Here is an 18,543-nt window from a genome sequence, read left to right as displayed (position 1 = left end):
CCCATGAAGGCAAGACTACTGTCCATTTTTTAATCTTATGTTCCCACCACTAGGCAGTGTCTCAGACATGCAGGACTGAGTAAATGTGCCAAATCAATGATTAAATTAGCAAACAAAAAATAAATGTCTACCAAATAAGATAAAGCTTAATACATTACAGCCTATTAGCTCAATAGAATATGGGAAGCGGTTAAGAGCAACAATTACATCAAGTGTGCGATAAAATGCACATATCCCTACCATGTGTGAAAAGAACTCCGTGTGCATGGGAGTTAACGCTGCAGAGGGGTGCTCACCTGTGGCAGGGACTGAAGGGAACATGCAGACATGAAGGAATAAGGCCTCTGCCATGGAATGTTTTTTTCTTTCAAAATTATCTTTTAATGTCTTTGTAACATTATCTTTCCAAATGATAAAAATCAGATTAAAAAAAATGGTCTGGACCTAATTTTTAGTATCAACAGACATCATCTAAGGGAGTTTGACTCTACAGCAAATCCTTTCAGCACCAATTCATATTTCGCTCCAGAAGAAATAATAATAGAATAGATAGATCACAGCCATCACTGGGCTCAGTGCTTCCACATCAAACATCTCATAAACGCAGAGTTGTATTGGGGACCGCCCTGCCTGGTTTCAGAAGCTGTAACCGCCCCCATGGTTAAGGAGTCAGAGTTGGGACCATAAGCCACTAAGGAGACAAAGCTTATCTCCCTGGCAGGGGCACCACCTCTGCCCACTTTACTTCACCCTGCTTGGTCCTGAGCATGACCAGTTAGCCAATGATGGGTAAGATTCCTCAAGGGAGGAACAACCTAAGACAGGCGTGGTCATGAAAAAGGCCCACAGGGAAGGACTTGGGGGGCTACAGAAAAAGGGGGTGATGGACCCTCACCCCTTGGCTTTGACATAGCCTGAGTCCTCATTCTGTCTGCAAGAAGTCTCCTAATCTCTCCACTGCCTTACTTCCCCTGCCTGACTTAAGCCTGAAACAATGACAGAGGGCGGTGCAGTCCTGTGCTGGAAAGGGTGGATTCCCCAGGGGTGATCAGGCCTAAGAAAGAATGCATAAAATCCTGTGAAACCTGCTTTGTTTATACCCTCGGCTTAAATGATAAGGGTCCAAGCCTGAAATGAGTTTGTTTCCCAAAGTTTTATAGCCCTTTAACTAATTGACCCTAACTCAGAATAAGCCCTTAAAGTTATTTATATGTTATCTATTGTTTGACCCTTACTGCCTGACAATGCTTGATGAGCTTTACCTGTATTTCTGTGCAAAATGAACCTAATAAAAGCCCATGGAGGAAAAGGCTCTTGACCCTTCTCCTTTGAGAGATTGGCCACCTCTACTCCCCAAGTAGATCATGTCTTGGTACACTTATTCTCATCCATGGCAGATGGGGGGCTCTGCAGTAAAGCTTCCCCACAGAGGTGGATGTTATTACTGCTCCCAGTTCACAAAGCAGAAAAGGAAGCCTCAGTGACTTAGTGACTTGCCATGTACAAACTGCTATGATGTGATACAGATAAGGGACTTTAACCCAGGTAAAGAACCACTCTAATGTGTGACTTCCTGAAAAAAAAAAAAGACTAAGACAGGGATGAGTTTCCAATGTTTGCTCTGCCGTTGAATCCGGAAGCACAACACCAAAACCTATTGCCTAAGAGAGTCACAACTGTTCCAGCTTCCACTGTGAAAATGGCCCTGAGATCCTCACGAGAGAATTCTGAGCAGCAAACATGCAGGAAATGAGAGAAACAGAGACTCATCATTAGTGCACTAAGTGCTGCAAGATCTATCAAAGGTACTGAAATTGGTGGTAGCAGTGTGAGGAGCAGTGAGATGTTCGTACAGTTGCAAACTGTCTCCTCCTGATCTCTCTAAACAGAAAGAGAAAAACACTAGCTTTTCAGGGGAGAAACCCAGCAGAAAGCTCCTTAACCGAGTGCCTGCAACCAAGCTCACCAGCAGCGAGACGCCATGTGTGCCTCCAAGAGTACAGTGAGGACACATCACTTTTGTGCTCTGCTTGCCCCAAATGCATAATCTCAATCTGTTCATGAGAAAACAGAAGCCAGACCCACATCGAAGGACATTCTACAGAACGCTTGGCTAGTTAATATTCTCCAAAAGTGTCAAGGTCATGAAAAGCAAGGAAAGAACTGAGGAACTATACAGATTGAAGAAGACTGAAGAAATATGACAACTAAATGCAATGGGGGATCCTGGGATGGAGAAAGGCCTTGAGTGGAAAAACTAGTGAAATCCAAACAAAGTTGGAAGCGTACTTTATGGCACTGAACCAATATGGACTTTGTAGTTTAATAATGGAATTGTGGTCAGGCAAGATATTCACATTAGGGGAAGCCGGACGAAGGGTATACAGCAACTCTCTTGGATTCTTTCTGCTACTTTTCTACAGATCTTAAAATATTCCAAAATAAGGTTAAAAAAAATCACTGAGAGGGAAGTCCTATCGCTGAAGTGTTGGCTCCACTATACAAGCCGACCAGTTCGCTTTTGAGCACACTTCCCATTTCTTGAGTTTCTACCAGGTGTTTATTTGATGGAATCTGGTAGAAAGACTCCTGGGCTTGGAGCCAGAAGCTCTGGCTGCTTCATCTACTCCTTGCTTGTTTGGCCTTGAGCAATGTGTCACCTTGTCGGAGTCCTGGTATCCGCTCCTGTAAACTGGGTATCAAAGCCCCCGCCCACAGGAGACTGATGTGAGAACAGTGGGGGAACAGAGCAGGGGCTCAATAAAGGCTCGCGGTCCTAATTAGTGTCCTCACAGGGTCTTGGTGAGGGGCTTGTGAAAATGGATGAGAAAGGATTTTGTCACCTGGGAAGCACATAGACAGAGAGCTGGTGAGAACGCAGGGCCTTGCGACCTCACAAATGGGCACCACCAAGAACTCACTTCCGTTGCTCTCGCTGTCGCTGCTTACCTGGGAGTCTCCATCCAGCGCCGCTTGGGCATACATCTGTACGGACAGTTCAAGGTCTTGTGACTGGTTTGGGTGGCCATAGTAGTAAAGGTCTCCCATTTTCAAATACGCTGCAGGACAGAAGGCACGGATGCATTTGTCAAGTGCTTTTATTTCAGAATGACATTTGAAATGATTGGCTCATTCCCATGACTGAGAGGTTTCCCTACCAGAATCCTAATACAGAAGATCTTTAGGGTTTTTATTTTTTCATGTGTCAGTAGGAAAAAAAAAAAAGGCTTTTCTGCTGAGTATCCACATTTCAGACACATTTTCTCGCTTTGCTTGGTAGCTCTCTGGAATAGATCTATTTGGGAGGATGGCAGCCCAATCAGCCAAGGATTGGTGGGGGGCACTTTATTCCACATCTCAAATTTTGCTGCCTAGATTTGATGACTAAAGAGTACTACTTCTTTACTCTACTTAAGCCATATATTTTATTTTTTCTTTTGAGGAAAAAGTTTTGTTTAACGGTGTATGTATTGGCCTGACCTGGTGTGGCTCCGTGGATTGGGCACCATCCCACAAACCCAAAGGTCGCCAGTTGGATTCCTGGTTGGGACACATGCCTGGGTTGTGGGTCAGGTTCCCAGCTGGGGGTGTATGAAAGGCAACTGATTGATGGTTCTCTCATACATCAATGTTTCTCTCCCTCTTTTTCTCTTACCCTTCTCTCTCTAAAACAATAAAATAAATAACATCTTTTTTTTTTTTAAAAGAATGTATGTATCACTCAGTGTCCATTGAGAAAAATAGAGTCCATGTCTGGTAGTTCAAAACAGGGATTTTCCAACTGGGAAGTGGTCCCCAGGGTGTTGGAAGAACTGAAAAGGAAAACGGCATCTCAGGTATCACCAACAGCAATGCAGGAAGCTACTGCCCTCCCTGGGCTAAGACTCAGCGGGGCCCACAGAGTGTGGATTCCCAGGTGGGAGCTGGGACCCTGGGAATGCACCACTGCCAGACACACAGCCCAGAGCAGAGAGAGAAGGACAGAAATATCTGGGCCCCTCCATAGCCCCCATCCTGCAATCTCCTGCCAGAGCCTCCCTTTGACTGAACTAATCAGGAGCCCCAGGGCAAAGGAGTCTGGGAAATGTAGTTCCTGGGGGTAGCCCCCTACCCTACAGAGCAGAGGAAGACAGGAACCCATCTGAGGGCCAAAGGGCACTGGCTCAGAGAATCTCTCCATCACAGCTTCCTCGGAGTCTCACTGACTTAAGGACTGGCGGGTCCAGGCTACAGCGGACAATGGGGGAGGAGACATCCATAGCATGAGGCAGAGAGCAGTATAGTCTCGATCTTAATAGCAGAGATTTTTCTCTCTCTCCTAATTGTTTAGAAATACCACACTGCACCCAAAGTTGTTAGATGTTTCCTGTTACTAAAGATCAAAAGCCTCTAGTGCTTCAATTTAGCACCCGTTTTTCCATACATACCAAATGAGGGGGCGTCGATTTGAAAAACAGAGAAATTATAGTATCTCCAAACACAGTTCACACCCAAGTACGTCTCAGCCAGGTCCTAAGGGGGTGAAAGGGAAGGAAAAGTTAATTCATTAATATTTCGGCCAAGTGACTAATTTTGCCTCTCTAAAACCCCAATTCATCATCCTTAACCTTAGAGCTTCTATTCTGAGAAGAACACATTTACTCACGGGCCTCTCCTCACAGATGTGTGCTAAATTCGTCTGCGACACTTCAATTCCGGTTTCTGCAGCTAAAACGTAATACAGCAAAGCTTCGTGCCTAAAAATAGATGATTAATAACAAATTTCATATAGGGGCTTTTGCTAATATTCACAGACAACTTGAGAGTCAAACATAAGGACACAAAATAAGCAGTTTTTTTAAAAACCACAAAACCATGAGTTTTTTAAACATTTTTTTTTTTTTTTAGAAATACTGTTGTTAAAAATACTGCATGCACTGATTTATTTTCTTTCTTAAGGCTGAACTGGCAGATAAGGCTGGGAGCTAGTTAATACAACAGCTACCTCTACTGGCCAAATGGTGTGTCAGCTGGGTTCTGGAATGCTTGCATCCTTCTTGGAGGAGATAGCAGTATTAAAAAAGGGAAAAAAAAAGTCCTGTGCCTTCAAGTCCTCTGTTTTGTGAAAGGCTTTATGGGACTTAGGATTCTGAACAAGTGTAATTAAAGCTGAGCTTTTGTGGTGCATGAGACATTTGGCAAAGGAGAGGCAGTTTACAAGGGCCAGAAACACATCTGAGTAAGTAAGAGTTCGACACCACTAGTAACCCAATGCTGCAAAACAACGAGACCACTTCTCGTCTGTTGAAAGGATGGCACACGACTCAGAATAGCAGGAATGGTGAGAGCTCGGGGAGTGACAGACACGTATTCCTACCACCACTGCTGGTGGGGGGGCCGACGAACGCGACGGTTCCATGTGCGAAGTCTTAAGAATGCAGAGACCACTTGCCTTCACAGCACTTCTCCCTGTGAAGGTTTATTCTAAAGAAACAATCACAGATGTGCACAGATTCTGTGGCAAGAGTTTATGGCAGAGCTTTTTCTATGAATGAAAAAATTTTTAAAAAATGGATAAGAACTTAAATATCTGAAAATCAGTGACTATTTAAATTAACCCATGGGGCAGCCTCTTTCAGATGAGGCCATGAAAAATGATGTGGAAGAGTATTCACAAATGTACAAAGACGTCTATGCAAAGTTATCTATTCAGTGAAAAAAATAGGCAGAATAAAACCCGTGCAATCCCATTTTTGTGTAACAGAAATAAACCCGAATACACACATATGCAGATAAATATATGCACAAAAATTATCTACCAAAATGCTAACTGTACTTATTTCTAGGTGGTGAGAATGCAAGACATTTTTATTCTTTACTTTTGACTGATCTGATTTTCTCCATTTTCTTTGTGCTACTCAGTTTATCAGTAAAAATTTATTTTAACCATAAAACATTATTTCAAAAGTAGTTGACATTAAGAACTCTCCCTTAATTTTCAGTCCACCCAGGAAGTGCTTTAAGGAAGTGTGGGGATGGGTGGGTGAGGAGGAATAAGGGACGCAGATTCTGAAATCACCTTTTCTACACTGCTAAAGCAGCTTCTGGCAGACCATCCCTTGGGGACAGACAGAGGTGACCGGGGAGTCAAATTAGAACAGCAGACCTTCAATCTGACATACTGCAGGTCACGGGCCATGTGGCTGCTGAGTGAGCTGATTCTTAGCCTCCAAGACACCCGAGGCAGCCAACCAATTAGCCGTGACTCATTCTAAAGAGACACAAGACAAGAGACTTGCCTGTGGGGCAAGTCAGCTAACAAGCCCACACTGCAGCCAGAACACCATGAAAGACTCACGAGCATTTTCTTACATGGACTGCAACATCACATTTGGCGACAAGGACCCTCAGATCAGACCGAGGATATGCGAAAGGCGCAGCACAAAGCCCGCATCATTCTGCAGTAAGGTCCTGTTCCCAAGGCCTCATAATCTGAAGTGTCTTCCGAAACACTCAGGGGTGCACCAGTGCCTCAGTTTCCCCTGAGGATGAATGAGGGAACGAGATGGTGTACATTTGCCAGCCCAAGGTCAAATATCAAGCGTGCTCCCTCTGCTGCGGTGACTGCATGGAATACGACTCCTGCTATTAAAATGTAACAAGATGAGCTTTCCTCAGACAGCGGTCAAGTACTGGCAGACTATCAGAACTTGCGGCAGGAGTCAGGGGCACGAGCTGACCCTCCTGTAAACCAGAGTCACTCTGATAAACTTTATAAAGACAGTGTCTCGTCTCTGAAATTACTCTGGTGGTGGTGGAGGGATGGGGTAAACATGTTTTATAGAAAGGCCTTCACTGTCCAATTGTTGTATAAGCTGGGAGGAAATTTCATAGAATCCTTGTGCATTTCCTTTGAAGAAGCATGGTAATCCATCAAAAAGATATCTGCAAACATCGATGGTCATGGAAATACTGAACAGAAATCCACCTCTGTCTTCCATCTTGCAGAAGCAATCACCAGAGGCCAGCACACTCTGATTCCACTGCCATCTATTTTCATGTAACAAAGCGTGAACAGTGGGCAAGGGTTCGAACACTGAAGACCTGACTTTCTCGGGTTATTAAGACTTCTGAGACTCACCACCTCTGCCGATACCCTGTCCCCACTCAGTCTCCCTCCCAGTGAGTTAATTACAGGTATTTCTATACTCATATTCATGGGACAATCATTTTCTCAGCGTTTGCTATGTGCAGGAAGCCCCCAAACAAGCCACAAAACTGTCCTGCCCTTCCAGTAATTTCCTCAAGGTTTAGGAAGCCAACCCAAGCTTCCAGTTTTACTTCCAATGCAGACAAGTGCAAGTGTCCCCCCACCCCCCAACACACAGTCATTCTACTGGGGAGGGGAGATGCGGAGAGGAGGAAATTCACAGAAGAGGAGGCGTCGAGGGGCACATTTGCTACCCTCCCACTTCAAAGTCGGCATATACGTTTACAGAGCTTTCCTAACGATGCTTTGTAACCAGTTCTTGGACTGCTGGCTGTGATTTGTGAATCTGACTACCTCTGAGCATGTTCTCAAACAATTATTTTCTCTGTGCTCCTTTCTAACAATGCCTGAAGCGGCTCAAACTGGAAGGATGAAGAACAATCCTGGGGTCTCAGTGGAACTCAGGGCCCCTCCTCCACAGCCAAAAGGTGAATCTCTTGGCTGGCACTTAGCAGGCCTACTTGTCTTGCCTCCAGCCCACCAATCTGGCAAACGTCCTGGGTTAAGTATTTGGGGTGTATTTAAGATAAAGGACAATAAAACACACAGTTCATAGATAAAGCACAGCAGGGCCAAGGTGGAGGGAAATGGAACCTGACAGCCGGCCTTTCTGTAGCCGACCTCTCCTGCTGTCCGCAGACAGCCTCAGGCGTGACAACGTTACCTGCCATATTACGCCTGTACAGCAAAAAGCCCTTTTCTCAAACACGCTCCTCTTTGAAGCAATCCCACATAAATCTTAGAGCCACACAGAAAAGCACAAGCTCATCAAACTGATGCGTATAATTTGAAAGTAACATCCAGAATAAATTCACTCGCAAAAAATGTAGAAAGGGGATGGGCTGGGGACATTGATGGATGATTTAGTTCTGTGGCAGCACAATAGATGGTACCCCAAAAAACAATGTTGTAGGAGGTCACGCTCTTATATTTCCTGTTTAACCCCCGGGGCAGGTTTGGGGGCTCAGAGAGATGAAAGCACTCGGCCTCAAATATGTTTTGACAGAAGTTTCCCATTGCAATGGGCACTGAGATGTTTCTGTGAATTGATATGAAAAGGCCTCAACTGCAGGTTGAGACTTATCGTTAACAATATTTTAGTGCCAGCGTCAAGACCGGCAAATATATGGAGGAACAGAACTGTATAGAGGATTGGCAGTAGAGTACATTGGTGAAATAATTTTGGAAAACAATCAGCATTATCTTTTTTAAAACATTATTTATAATTTATTTATTTACAAGATTTTATTTATTTTTAGAGAAAGGAGAAGGAAGGGAGGAAGAGGGGGAGAAACACTGATGTGCAAGAGAAACAAAGATGCATTGCCTGTCGCTCACTCCCAACCGGGGACTGGGCCTACAACCCAGGCATGTGCCCTGACTGGGAATCGAACTATCGACCTTTCTGTTTGCAGGCCAGCACTCAATCCACTGACCGCACCAGCCAGGGTACAATTGGCATTATCTTGTAAAGTCCAACACGTGACCCTACTCCTAAGTTTATATTCTTGAGAAACTACTGCTCTGAGGGTCAGGATATACATAAAAATGTTCATGGCCATATTGTTCTTAAAAACAAAAAAAATGGGGTCTTGGCCAGGGGGCTCTGCTGGTCAGAGTGCCATTCCATACACTAAAAAGGTTGCGGGTTTGATCCCCATCGAGGCGGTAACAGGAGGCAACCGGTGGATGTTTCTCTCTCACATTGATGTTTCTCCCTCTCTCCCTCTCCCTTTCTCTCTCAAATCAATAGACATATTCTCAGGGGAGGTTAAAAAAAATTGGGTAACAACCCGAATATGTGTTAATATGAGAACTGGTAAGTAAAATGTGGTCTATAACAGCAGTGAAAATGAATGACTTACAGGGACATGCGTCAAAATATATGAATCTCAGAAACATAATGTCAAGTGACAAGAAGCAGTTGATGATTCGTGTATAATAATATTCTAATAACAGAAACCTCAGAAACAAGCTAAACTAAATCTATTGTTCAGGAACATACCCGTAAATAGCAAGAACTATAAAGAGCAAGATTCAGGATCATGGTTACTTCTGGGTGCTGGGGGTGGGGGTGCGTTTAATCTGGGAGGGACATACAGTGCAGGGGGCTCCAAGAGTTCCTTTTCTTAAGTAGGGTGGTGGGTTTACAGGTGTTCGTTTTATTGCTATGCTTTGGAACTTATATATATATCACTTATGTATATTATTTCATATGTTATCAACTACCATATGACGAAAGAAGAGAAAAACAACCCAGCTGGCTCATGCCACTTCTCCAACCCAAATGCTCAGCTCCTTTTACTTGGATTCTCTCAGGCTGTCCCTTCTCTCCATCATCATTCAGTTGTTTGGTTAAGCATCTCAGAACCCCACTCTGTCCCGTCACTTCCCTCTCCCAAAACCACCCCCCCCCCACAAATTAAGTAAAAAGACAGAACCTTTCACTCAAAACTCCATAAAGTAGCACCAATCCATAAAGTAGCACCTCTTTGGTCTCGTTATGTATTACTCCCTTGTACAAATCTTACCCTCAAGGTAAACTGGGTGGCCTGAAATCTTCTAGATACTCCCAGAATTTTCCTCTCTCTTTGCTTTTCTATGATTCCCTTCACAAGAAATGCTGATCCCATCCCTCGAGGCCTCCGTCATAAAGGCTGGCCTAAGTCCCCCAAACCAGATAGCATCTTCCCCCCTCAGAATCCCCAATGTTCTTTATACACTGTTCGTGGCGCTTATGTTGTGTTTGTTCTATTTGTCCTAATTCATTCACACAGTAGTTTCTGAGCATTCCCCAGGGGCACTAGGTGCTGGCCACTGGGATACAAACCACAGGCCAATCAACAAGTAAGGTGTAATCATGACCCGTGGGAGGCCCAAAGGGGGTAAGAAGTTAGGCCAGACTTCCAGACAAGGGCAAAGGTCTGCAGGTCAGATAGAACGAGGCCACATGAGAAACTGCGGGTAGTTCAGCATTAGGAAGAGAGGAAGCAGCCAACTACCCTATCCTCCTTGTTGACACACCCCCCTCTCCCAGCTTATGGCAAGGTACCCACATGGGATGGACTCAGTCAAATCTGCTGAACTGAATCTGAATTCCAAACTCACCAACAGTGTAGGACACAATTAATACCCCCATTATTTTTTAATTCCTCCACCAAAAAAATAAAATAAAATAACTCTTGTGGCTGAATATTCTAAGAAAGACAGCAGGCCATAAAAATCTTAATTCATCTTGACATTCACAGAAAATTTTTAAATGTTAAAGTGATGTTAAATTCAAAAGGAGGCAGAAAAGCTAAGCTACTGACCGATCCTCTCTTTATGGAAAAATGTATCAGACATGTTGGTGTGCGTCTGTGAGTGTGTTGAGGCTGTTTACGATGTGCTCTCCCTTTGGGAAAACCCCACATATAACACTTTGATATCTGAATGTTTAGTTCCCCCTAAGAAGCTTGTGAGGAGCAAAGGGTGGGAAGTTTGGAGGGTAAGAACAGAATAGTTGAAGTCAAATTTGGGAGTTTTGCAAGATAAAACAGCACCAAAATTGTAAGGTGTATCAATTAGAAAATAATAATTTCAGAAAAAATTTCTTTCCTATTGTGCAAAGGGAGGCCATGGACAATAAACTTTCACAGGATGTTAATGATAAACATTTTTATTTGGTGCTTTGTTCCATTGGCCTCATTTCCCCTGCATTATCTAATTTCGGACTCTCCATCACCGAGACACTCTCTGTTGGCTACATGGGCACCCATGGACCAAAGGAGAAAACGGCGTTCTTTTGGACTCATATTTAAATTTTTTAATTAAGGTTCTGATCAGAGTATGATCGATGTTAAGTCTGGACTAATGTCTTTGAGGCAGTGTTCCGAAGAAATATGTGCTGATTTGCATAGCCTTTGTAGTTATTACTGAAATATCCAGATCATTTAGGCAATAAACCAGCCAAGAAAATGTAGCCCAAGGGAAAAGTGAGACGGAGTGCTAGAACTGACAGAAGAGATAAAATGATGAAGTCCAGCAGAGTTTGGAGAGGTGTGCCCCTTTTTGTACAACCAAGGAGCAGCAAACGGGGGCCCTTGCAGTTGGCATGTGCGCTGACCTGGGGCGTTCTTCGTCCCAGAGAGCCCAGGATGAGGTCTGCTAACCCCCCCTCTCATGTCACGTCTGTTTGGCTGTGACATGAGAGGCCTTGTGACTTCCTGCAACCCAAGGCTGCGGGCCACAGAGGATGCAATAAAATATCTGTGGAAGGATGTTGTCTGAGCCCTAATTCTTTTCCCACAAACACGGTGAAAATCCTGGACCTTCTATGACCTGCCAGCGAGAAGCAGAGGGTCGGCTAAGATCCCCGGTGGTGTGTTAGACTCTAAAAACCAAGAAAAACAAACTCGAAGGAAAGAGAAGTCAACACGTGCGTGTGTCTCTCAACTTGATGAACGTGGATGCTCCCCCCAGAGAACTAATTTTTGTGTATAATTAAACATGGAATTGCTATGTTTTCTAATCAACAGCCAATCAGTCAGTGATATTCTGAATAGTATTACTGAGAGGCCGTGATTTCCCTGCAAATTGCTTTTTTGGTTGCATTTTAAGTTCCATCTCATAAGATGACAGTGACAGATGAAAGGTAAGGGCTGAGAAACTTCGAGGTAACGTGGGGCCCGAGCTTACCAGGCGCCCTCCAGGTAGGCGTTGAGGCCTTTACGAATGACGTGGCCCAAGTAGCCATTTTTCTCAGCAATGTGCTTTGCCCATCTGAAAAGGAAAGGGAAGAGAAAAATATCCAAACTGTGGCAAATTAAATAACTGCTTTTTTCTTCATATGATTTCGATAAATCCCACTTGGGGAATATTTTCCTTGTTAGAATTTTTATGGAGCAACAAACCAGAACTGAATGTTAAGAAGGTAAACAGAGAGGCATTTTGAGAGCTTAGCGATGCTGAGGAGTTGTTGGTTTACAGAAACAAAGAAATTAAAGCCTCCTAAGGACCAATATCCACCAATACAGGAAAAGATCATCTTTTTTGACATCTGTATGGTAATTAATTGATACTAATTTCCTTGTAAGGTAAAGTACCTTTACTTTAGAATGGGGACTTATAATATTGGGGATTTATAAAATATTTATAATATGTTAGTTTTCTTTTTAATCACAGTTGACATTCAATATTATTTTGTATTAGTTTCAGGTGTGCGGCCCAGCGGCTGGACAACCATGTACCTTATTTACAAAGTGGTCCCCCCACATTTCCAGCACCCACCTGGCACCGCGCATAGTCAACCTAAGAATACTGACTTTATTCCCTGTGCTGTGCTTTCCGTCCTGTGACTATTTTGTGATATTAAGTTTGTACATCTTAATTCCTTCACCTTGGCAAAGATAATCTTTACCAAGAATTCTAAGTACTTCATTAAAACATTTTTACTTATTTTTTATAAGGTTTCCTTATTTTGTTTCTGCTCTCTAATTTATCCTGGAGGGTAATTTTTAATAGTTATTCTTAATTATTAAAAATAGTAATTAATAATAATGAAATAGCCTATTGTAATCTTTAGATTTACAACCACTGAAAGAATATTACAAAAATATATAACAAGCTAAGGAGATGGGATATAGAATAATTTTTAAAAATATTTGATTAATAATGGCCCCAAAGCACAAGAGTGGTGAAGCGGGCAATTCAGAAAGCCACAGAGAAGCCATGAAGAGCTTCCTGTAAGTGCGAAGGTCCGTATGTATAGAAAAAACCTGTTCTACAGGGTTCGGTACCATCTACGGTTTCAGCCATCCCCTGGGGGCCCTGGGACATACCCCCCTGAGGAGAAGGGGGGACGACCACAGATGCCTTTCCCTTCCTCCACAACGTCTGGCAGATGCTTACACGACAGCCTTCTCGGGGTCTCTGGGGAACGTCGCCAGGTTGCCCGTTATATAGTAGAGAGAGCACCACAAGGTCCCTTCGATGTGTCCGCCTTGCGCGGCCTTATGGAAATATTCACCAGCTAAAGTCTGTCAAGAGAAGAGATGAACCAGTGTCACTCTCCTCCATGAGGAGCCCTCCTGGCTGGGCTGATTTCAGCAGAGCCAGTGTATTATCACAGGCTTGTACCTTCTGATATCTTTAAGAAAACCAAGTCAAGTTCAAGGAAGACAGCCAATCACAGACACCAGCCTCTGGAGGTGATAACCCCGACCACAGCTATCCTGTTGATGAGGCTTGCCCCACAAGTAGGACAACATGTAACTATGAATGTCACTGTCATCTCATTTCGTCCTCACATAACCCCTGCCAGCAAGAGAGAAGACTGCATCAGAAGTCACACCAGGTGAAAATGCAGGCGTTTGCTTTCCTAACCTTGCTTAAGACCTTTCTCCAAACTCGTGTACAAAGACTGCATTTCCAATAGGAAGGTGAGAATTAGACAGTGACAATAAAAACCCACGTTCCCAGATGGGTGGGAGAATTTTTGCAATGCACAGAAATACACAGCCTCACACGTAGTCAGAGAGAGGCAGAGGGAAAAAAATGAAACACTTGGACATATGTTCCGCTGATTACTATTATTTTTCTGAGGCAGTTAACTGATGTTTTATTTTTGTTTTTATTTATTGATTTGTTTAATAGAGAGAGAAAGGAAGGAAGAGAGAGAAACATCAATTTGTTGTTCCATTTATTTATGCATTCATTGGTTGATTCTTGTATGTGCCCTGACCAGGGATCAAACCCACAACCTTGGCATATCAGGATGATGCTCTAACCAACTGAGCTACCTGGCCAGGGCTAACTGACATTTTTTAAGCATGGGCTTTGGAATCAGACAGGCCTGGGTTCAAATCCCAGCTGTGTTCCTTACTAGCTGAGTGACGTTGGGCATGTTAGCTGATCTCCCTACCTGAGAAATTAACTCAGTTTTTGCAGCTGAAAAGCGTGGTGTCTGATAAAGCCAAGTATGAAAGGTGTTGTGAGGACTAAATGAGAAAACACGTTCTTCAGGTTTAGCGTGGCACTACACAAAAATAACCTGATTCCCCGCCCCAGATATGCTGCTGCCCAACCCATAAATGCCCCTCCGTTCTTTCCATCTCCATAAATGCCAGATGCTCCAGCGTGGTTCTGACTCCTCTCCTCCTTTCACACCTCACATCCAATCACCGGCAAACCCTATCACCTTGACCTTCAAAATATATCCAGAATCCAGTCACATCTCAGCCCCGCTTGTGACATGGCCCATCCTCTCTCACTTGCTCACTTGGATTCAATGCGTTAACCACATACCCCCCTCCCCCCCCGCCCCCCACCCCCACCCCGAGCTCTCTCTCTGCAAGCCTAGTTTCTGCTGGTATCTGAGAGCCTTTTAAAACACATCCCGCCCACTTCAAAGCTGTGTGGTGCTCTCCCATCTTGCTCAGAACAGCTGAGTCATCACGAAGACCCGGACACCTGCCTCCCTGACTTCATCTCCCACCTCCCCATCTCTGCTTTCTGCTCCTGCCACTCTGGCCTCCCTGCCGCTCCTCGAGCTTATTCTCAGAGCTTTTGCCCTGGCTGTTCCCTCTTTCTGGAATGTTCTCCCAGATATTCACAAGAGTCCTTCAGGAGCTTATACAATGTCATATTGGTAGAGAGACCTTCTCTGATCTCCCTTCTAAAACAGCATCCCCCAATCTCTACCCTCCCTGTCCTCCTTCTCCTGCTTTATTTCTCCCCACAACATCCTCATATTATGTATTTAATAATTTATTGCCCTTCTTCCCCATTGGAATGTACGCTTCCTATTTTGTCTGCTGCTGTATCCCCAAGGCCTGGAAGAGTGCCTGGCACTGGGCGGGCGTTCAAGGAATTTTTTAAATGTGACGGTGCTCAGATCATTGTCATCATCATCGATGTTATTATTAATGACCAGGAGCCTCCACGTTACACTGGAGTCCAGATTCTGACTCCAACAAGTGTGCCATATTAGTTCCATGCCTTTCGGAGCCCTGGCTGCTTATTCTGTAAAATGGACTGAATAATAGTCCATTTATAGCAACACTCCAGAGGTAGGTAAGGTGACACAGGACATACACCCTTCGTCAGTGTCTGGCATAGAGGAAGTACCCAACCAACATAAAGATTATCACTGCTGTTTTCATTGTTCTTAAATCTGTTCTCTTACGAGACCACCCCATCTGAACCCAGCTCTCTTCCAGTAGGATCAATCTCTACACTGCCTCTTGGTTTCTCACTCATTCTCACCTTGTATAATCTCCCCCTCCTCCTTAGTTCAAGCCTCCCTCCTCCATGAAGACCTCCTGACTGCTTTGTCCTTCAACTTTCCCCCTTCCAGAACTGTTTGGGTCATATCAATTAGCACACACTTGGCACCTGGCTAAATTCACTATCTTATGTTCCTAACTGGGCCCTTCAGTTTTTGAGAACCTGGCCTGTGTCTTGGGTGCTGTCTGTGCCACCACAGGCCTGGTCTGGGCAGGGAACACAGTACACCCTCACAAAGACTTCATGAACAAGTGACCGGCCAGCCACCCAGTGTGTCTCAAGTCTCACTCACTTGATTCCTCCCAGGGACTCCTGGGAAAACACCATCCAAATACAGGACTCCAAGATTATATGAAGCATCCGGGTTCCCCATTTCTTCTGCTTTTAACCAGTACTTGGCTGCCTTGGCATAATTTTTCTTGAATTTGTGGTAATACCATCCTAGACCATTGACTGCCTGATGCAATCCCTGGATTTTAGAACAACAAGAAAGAAATTACTTAAAAAAAAACCCCAACAAATCCTAAAGAGAATCCATTATCATGAAAGCATTCTGCATGAGTCTGACCAAAACCTTTCCTGTCTCTTTTTTGGGGCAGATGGCATTAGAGAAAAGGTAAGTGTTAGAACACATGAGCCCGCCTCGGAGTGCTCCCAGGTAGATTTCCCGTGGTGGCTGCTGGGATGCCTGACCTCCAGCTCAGCAGTGATGCTGGCCCCCGAACCATCACTCAGCCCCTCTGGGCTCTGACACGATGCCCTTGCCTACAAAAAGCCTCTTAGTGTCCTGCAGTATCAACGGGGCCCTGACATCCATGAGTGCTCAGCTGCAACAGGCAGCCTGAAACCTGCCCTGGCGGGCACGGATTCAAGGTGACCTGTCTGACCATCTGTTAATGACTCTGCCCCAAACACCAACAAATCCTCTGAAGGAAGCAGCTGCAACATCCCACCTGCAAAGTATAGGTGATTTGTGACTGCTTACCATCCCAGTTTGGGGCTGAGGCAGAAGGGGAACCTCCAGGGCTGGTTTATGTGATTCTAGCCTCAAGCCTCCTTGCCCTCACTGAACGCTCTCAGGTGGGAGCCTCTGCTTTCCCCAGAGGCTCCCACCTGCTTCCATCGACAGCTTCCAGTCTTCTTGTTGAAGACGCAGATGCCCTGCAGGGATGCATGTGCCAGCCTGGGCACACAGCGCTCATTCCTCCCTTCCTGCCAGATCTACAAGACCACGAACAAGCAGCGGGAAAGGATTCGAGGGGCAAACAGTGCCCTCGCTTCCGTGAGGGGTGGTAAGTTAGAGCCCAGGTGTGGAACCCAATCTCTTCCACCTCTCTTCTCACAAGGGACGACCGTGTGTCCCTTAACAACAGATGCCAAGGTCCCAGCCTGCAGCCTTTCTAGTTGGCATAGCTCCTAAAGGCCTCACCTCCTAGTCTTTATGTTGGAATCTAGGTGCCAGGGAGACCAGGAGGAAGAAACTGTGGGAGGCAGTTAGACAGACATGCGCAGAGCAAGGATGATGGGCCAGGGACAGAAGGTCACCGGCAGGGAAGACTGGGTGCCTAACAATGGGCAAAAGTGGGAAAATAAGGATCTCGCCCCCCTCCCCCACCTTAACCATTCCCTCCCCCTCCCCAGTGTATCACTGGTCATGAGGTTTAGATGCCCAGCCTTTCCTTCCTAAAGATAACACTAGGCCTCAGTTGTGTTTCAGCTCCAGGCCTGAAGAGCAGCAAAACCAGACAAGTGATGCCAAGGCTGCCTCAGGACCAGCTGCACTGACTAAAGACACCCTGCCCTGGCACCAACCAATCAGTGGAGACCACGACCCTGAAAGGACACACATGGAAAGCTGGTGAATATTCTATTGAGATCCTCCCCTGGGAACTCCCCTTAGGTTCCCACCTGCAAAGGAGAGGGAAAAACCCACAAGACAAAGGACCCAGTGCGCACTCTCCCTCAGGGGAGCACTCCCACACCATTCCCTTCCTCCTCTTCTTCACCCACAGGCATGCATCTCCTAAACTCCAAGGTCCCCACAAGATTGCAAGCAGGGGACAATGGGCAGCAGCAGCAGCTCCTCCCAGGCTAACCCCCTGAAGGTGTCTCCAAGGCCCCCTTCTCTCTGACTTCCCAGTGAGCTGACAGCAGCCCCGCCTGGGCTCTCCTGTCACTTCTTCTATGCCAAGCCCTCCCTTGCTCCACAGCCCTGCGTGTGCTTCTGCTGCGGCCAAATGCCGCTTGCTGTGCTGCACTTTGTCTCTTGACTGAAAGACAAGAAGCAAGATCTTGTGGTCTCGCGGTAACAAAACTAGCAAAGCCCATTCACACAGGAGCTCCAGGAGGGCAGAGGCCTTTGTTTTGTACCCCAGGCACCAACGTTAGTGCTTGGCATAGCGTAAGCACTCCATAAGTATTTGATGAATGAATGAAAGCCACCCTTTGAATGCTGATGCTCAAGAAAACGGAACCCAAAGCCAACACCCTGAGGATCCAGAGGAGGGTTCGGATTTCCAGGCCCCCAAGAGAGCTGACACTTGGGAATGAGTCAGTGCTGTGGATCCAGTCATAGAAGCCTTCTCCTTGAGCTTCACACAGCACCAGGTGCAAGGCTGACCCTGATAGGTCTTGCGGAATGAGAAAGTTTCAATGGTGTGACAGACCAGGCCATACCACAGAGAGGTCAGAGCCAGCTCTAGAACAAACTCGCAGGGTGGACACATCCCAATGGCTTTTGTGGTGCTTACGTCCAGAGGCCACAGCTCATTCCAATGTACCTGTCATCACCCACATCATCCACAGAACTCCTTTATGAGCTGCGTTTGGACCCGGTTCAGGAACCCCGCAAGAAATCTTGTTTTATTTCTTAAGTGCTCATCCATTGTTCTGGACTTCACTGCTTGATCAACAGATTTGCCTCCAAGTGATTTCTGGCTTATTCCAAAAATGAGACCTTGTGCAACCTTCACCACAGGGCCTGGCAAAGAGTAGGGGCTTCATAACTCCCTCCGCAGTGAATGACTGAG

General features: G+C 45.4%; 1 protein-coding gene across 2 annotated transcripts in view; it reads right to left on the bottom strand.

Annotated features, from left to right (window-relative positions):
• SEL1L3 (SEL1L family member 3) overlaps positions 1-18,543 on the bottom strand; it is a 95,773-nt gene that overhangs the window by 11,191 nt on the left and 66,039 nt on the right. The window contains exons 15-20 of one of the 2 annotated variants that reach the window (XM_024573608.4): positions 15,807-15,983; positions 13,139-13,266; positions 11,927-12,010; positions 4,646-4,736; positions 4,428-4,512; positions 2,950-3,059 (exon numbers count right to left, since the gene is read on the bottom strand). In XM_024573608.4, coding sequence (XP_024429376.2) covers positions 2,950-3,059; positions 4,428-4,512; positions 4,646-4,736; positions 11,927-12,010; positions 13,139-13,266; positions 15,807-15,983 — 675 coding nt within the window. The remainder of the gene's footprint in view (positions 1-2,949; positions 3,060-4,427; positions 4,513-4,645; positions 4,737-11,926; positions 12,011-13,138; positions 13,267-15,806; positions 15,984-18,543) is intronic. The other variant, XM_045182767.3, reaches the window with a different exon arrangement.

Source organism: Desmodus rotundus, chromosome 4 (assembly GCF_022682495.2).
Source record: "Desmodus rotundus isolate HL8 chromosome 4, HLdesRot8A.1, whole genome shotgun sequence".
In the NCBI taxonomy this organism is placed as follows: domain Eukaryota; kingdom Metazoa; phylum Chordata; class Mammalia; order Chiroptera; family Phyllostomidae; genus Desmodus; species Desmodus rotundus.
The sequence above is the reverse complement of the archived record's forward strand: the minus strand, read 5'-3'. Positions and strand labels throughout refer to the sequence as shown.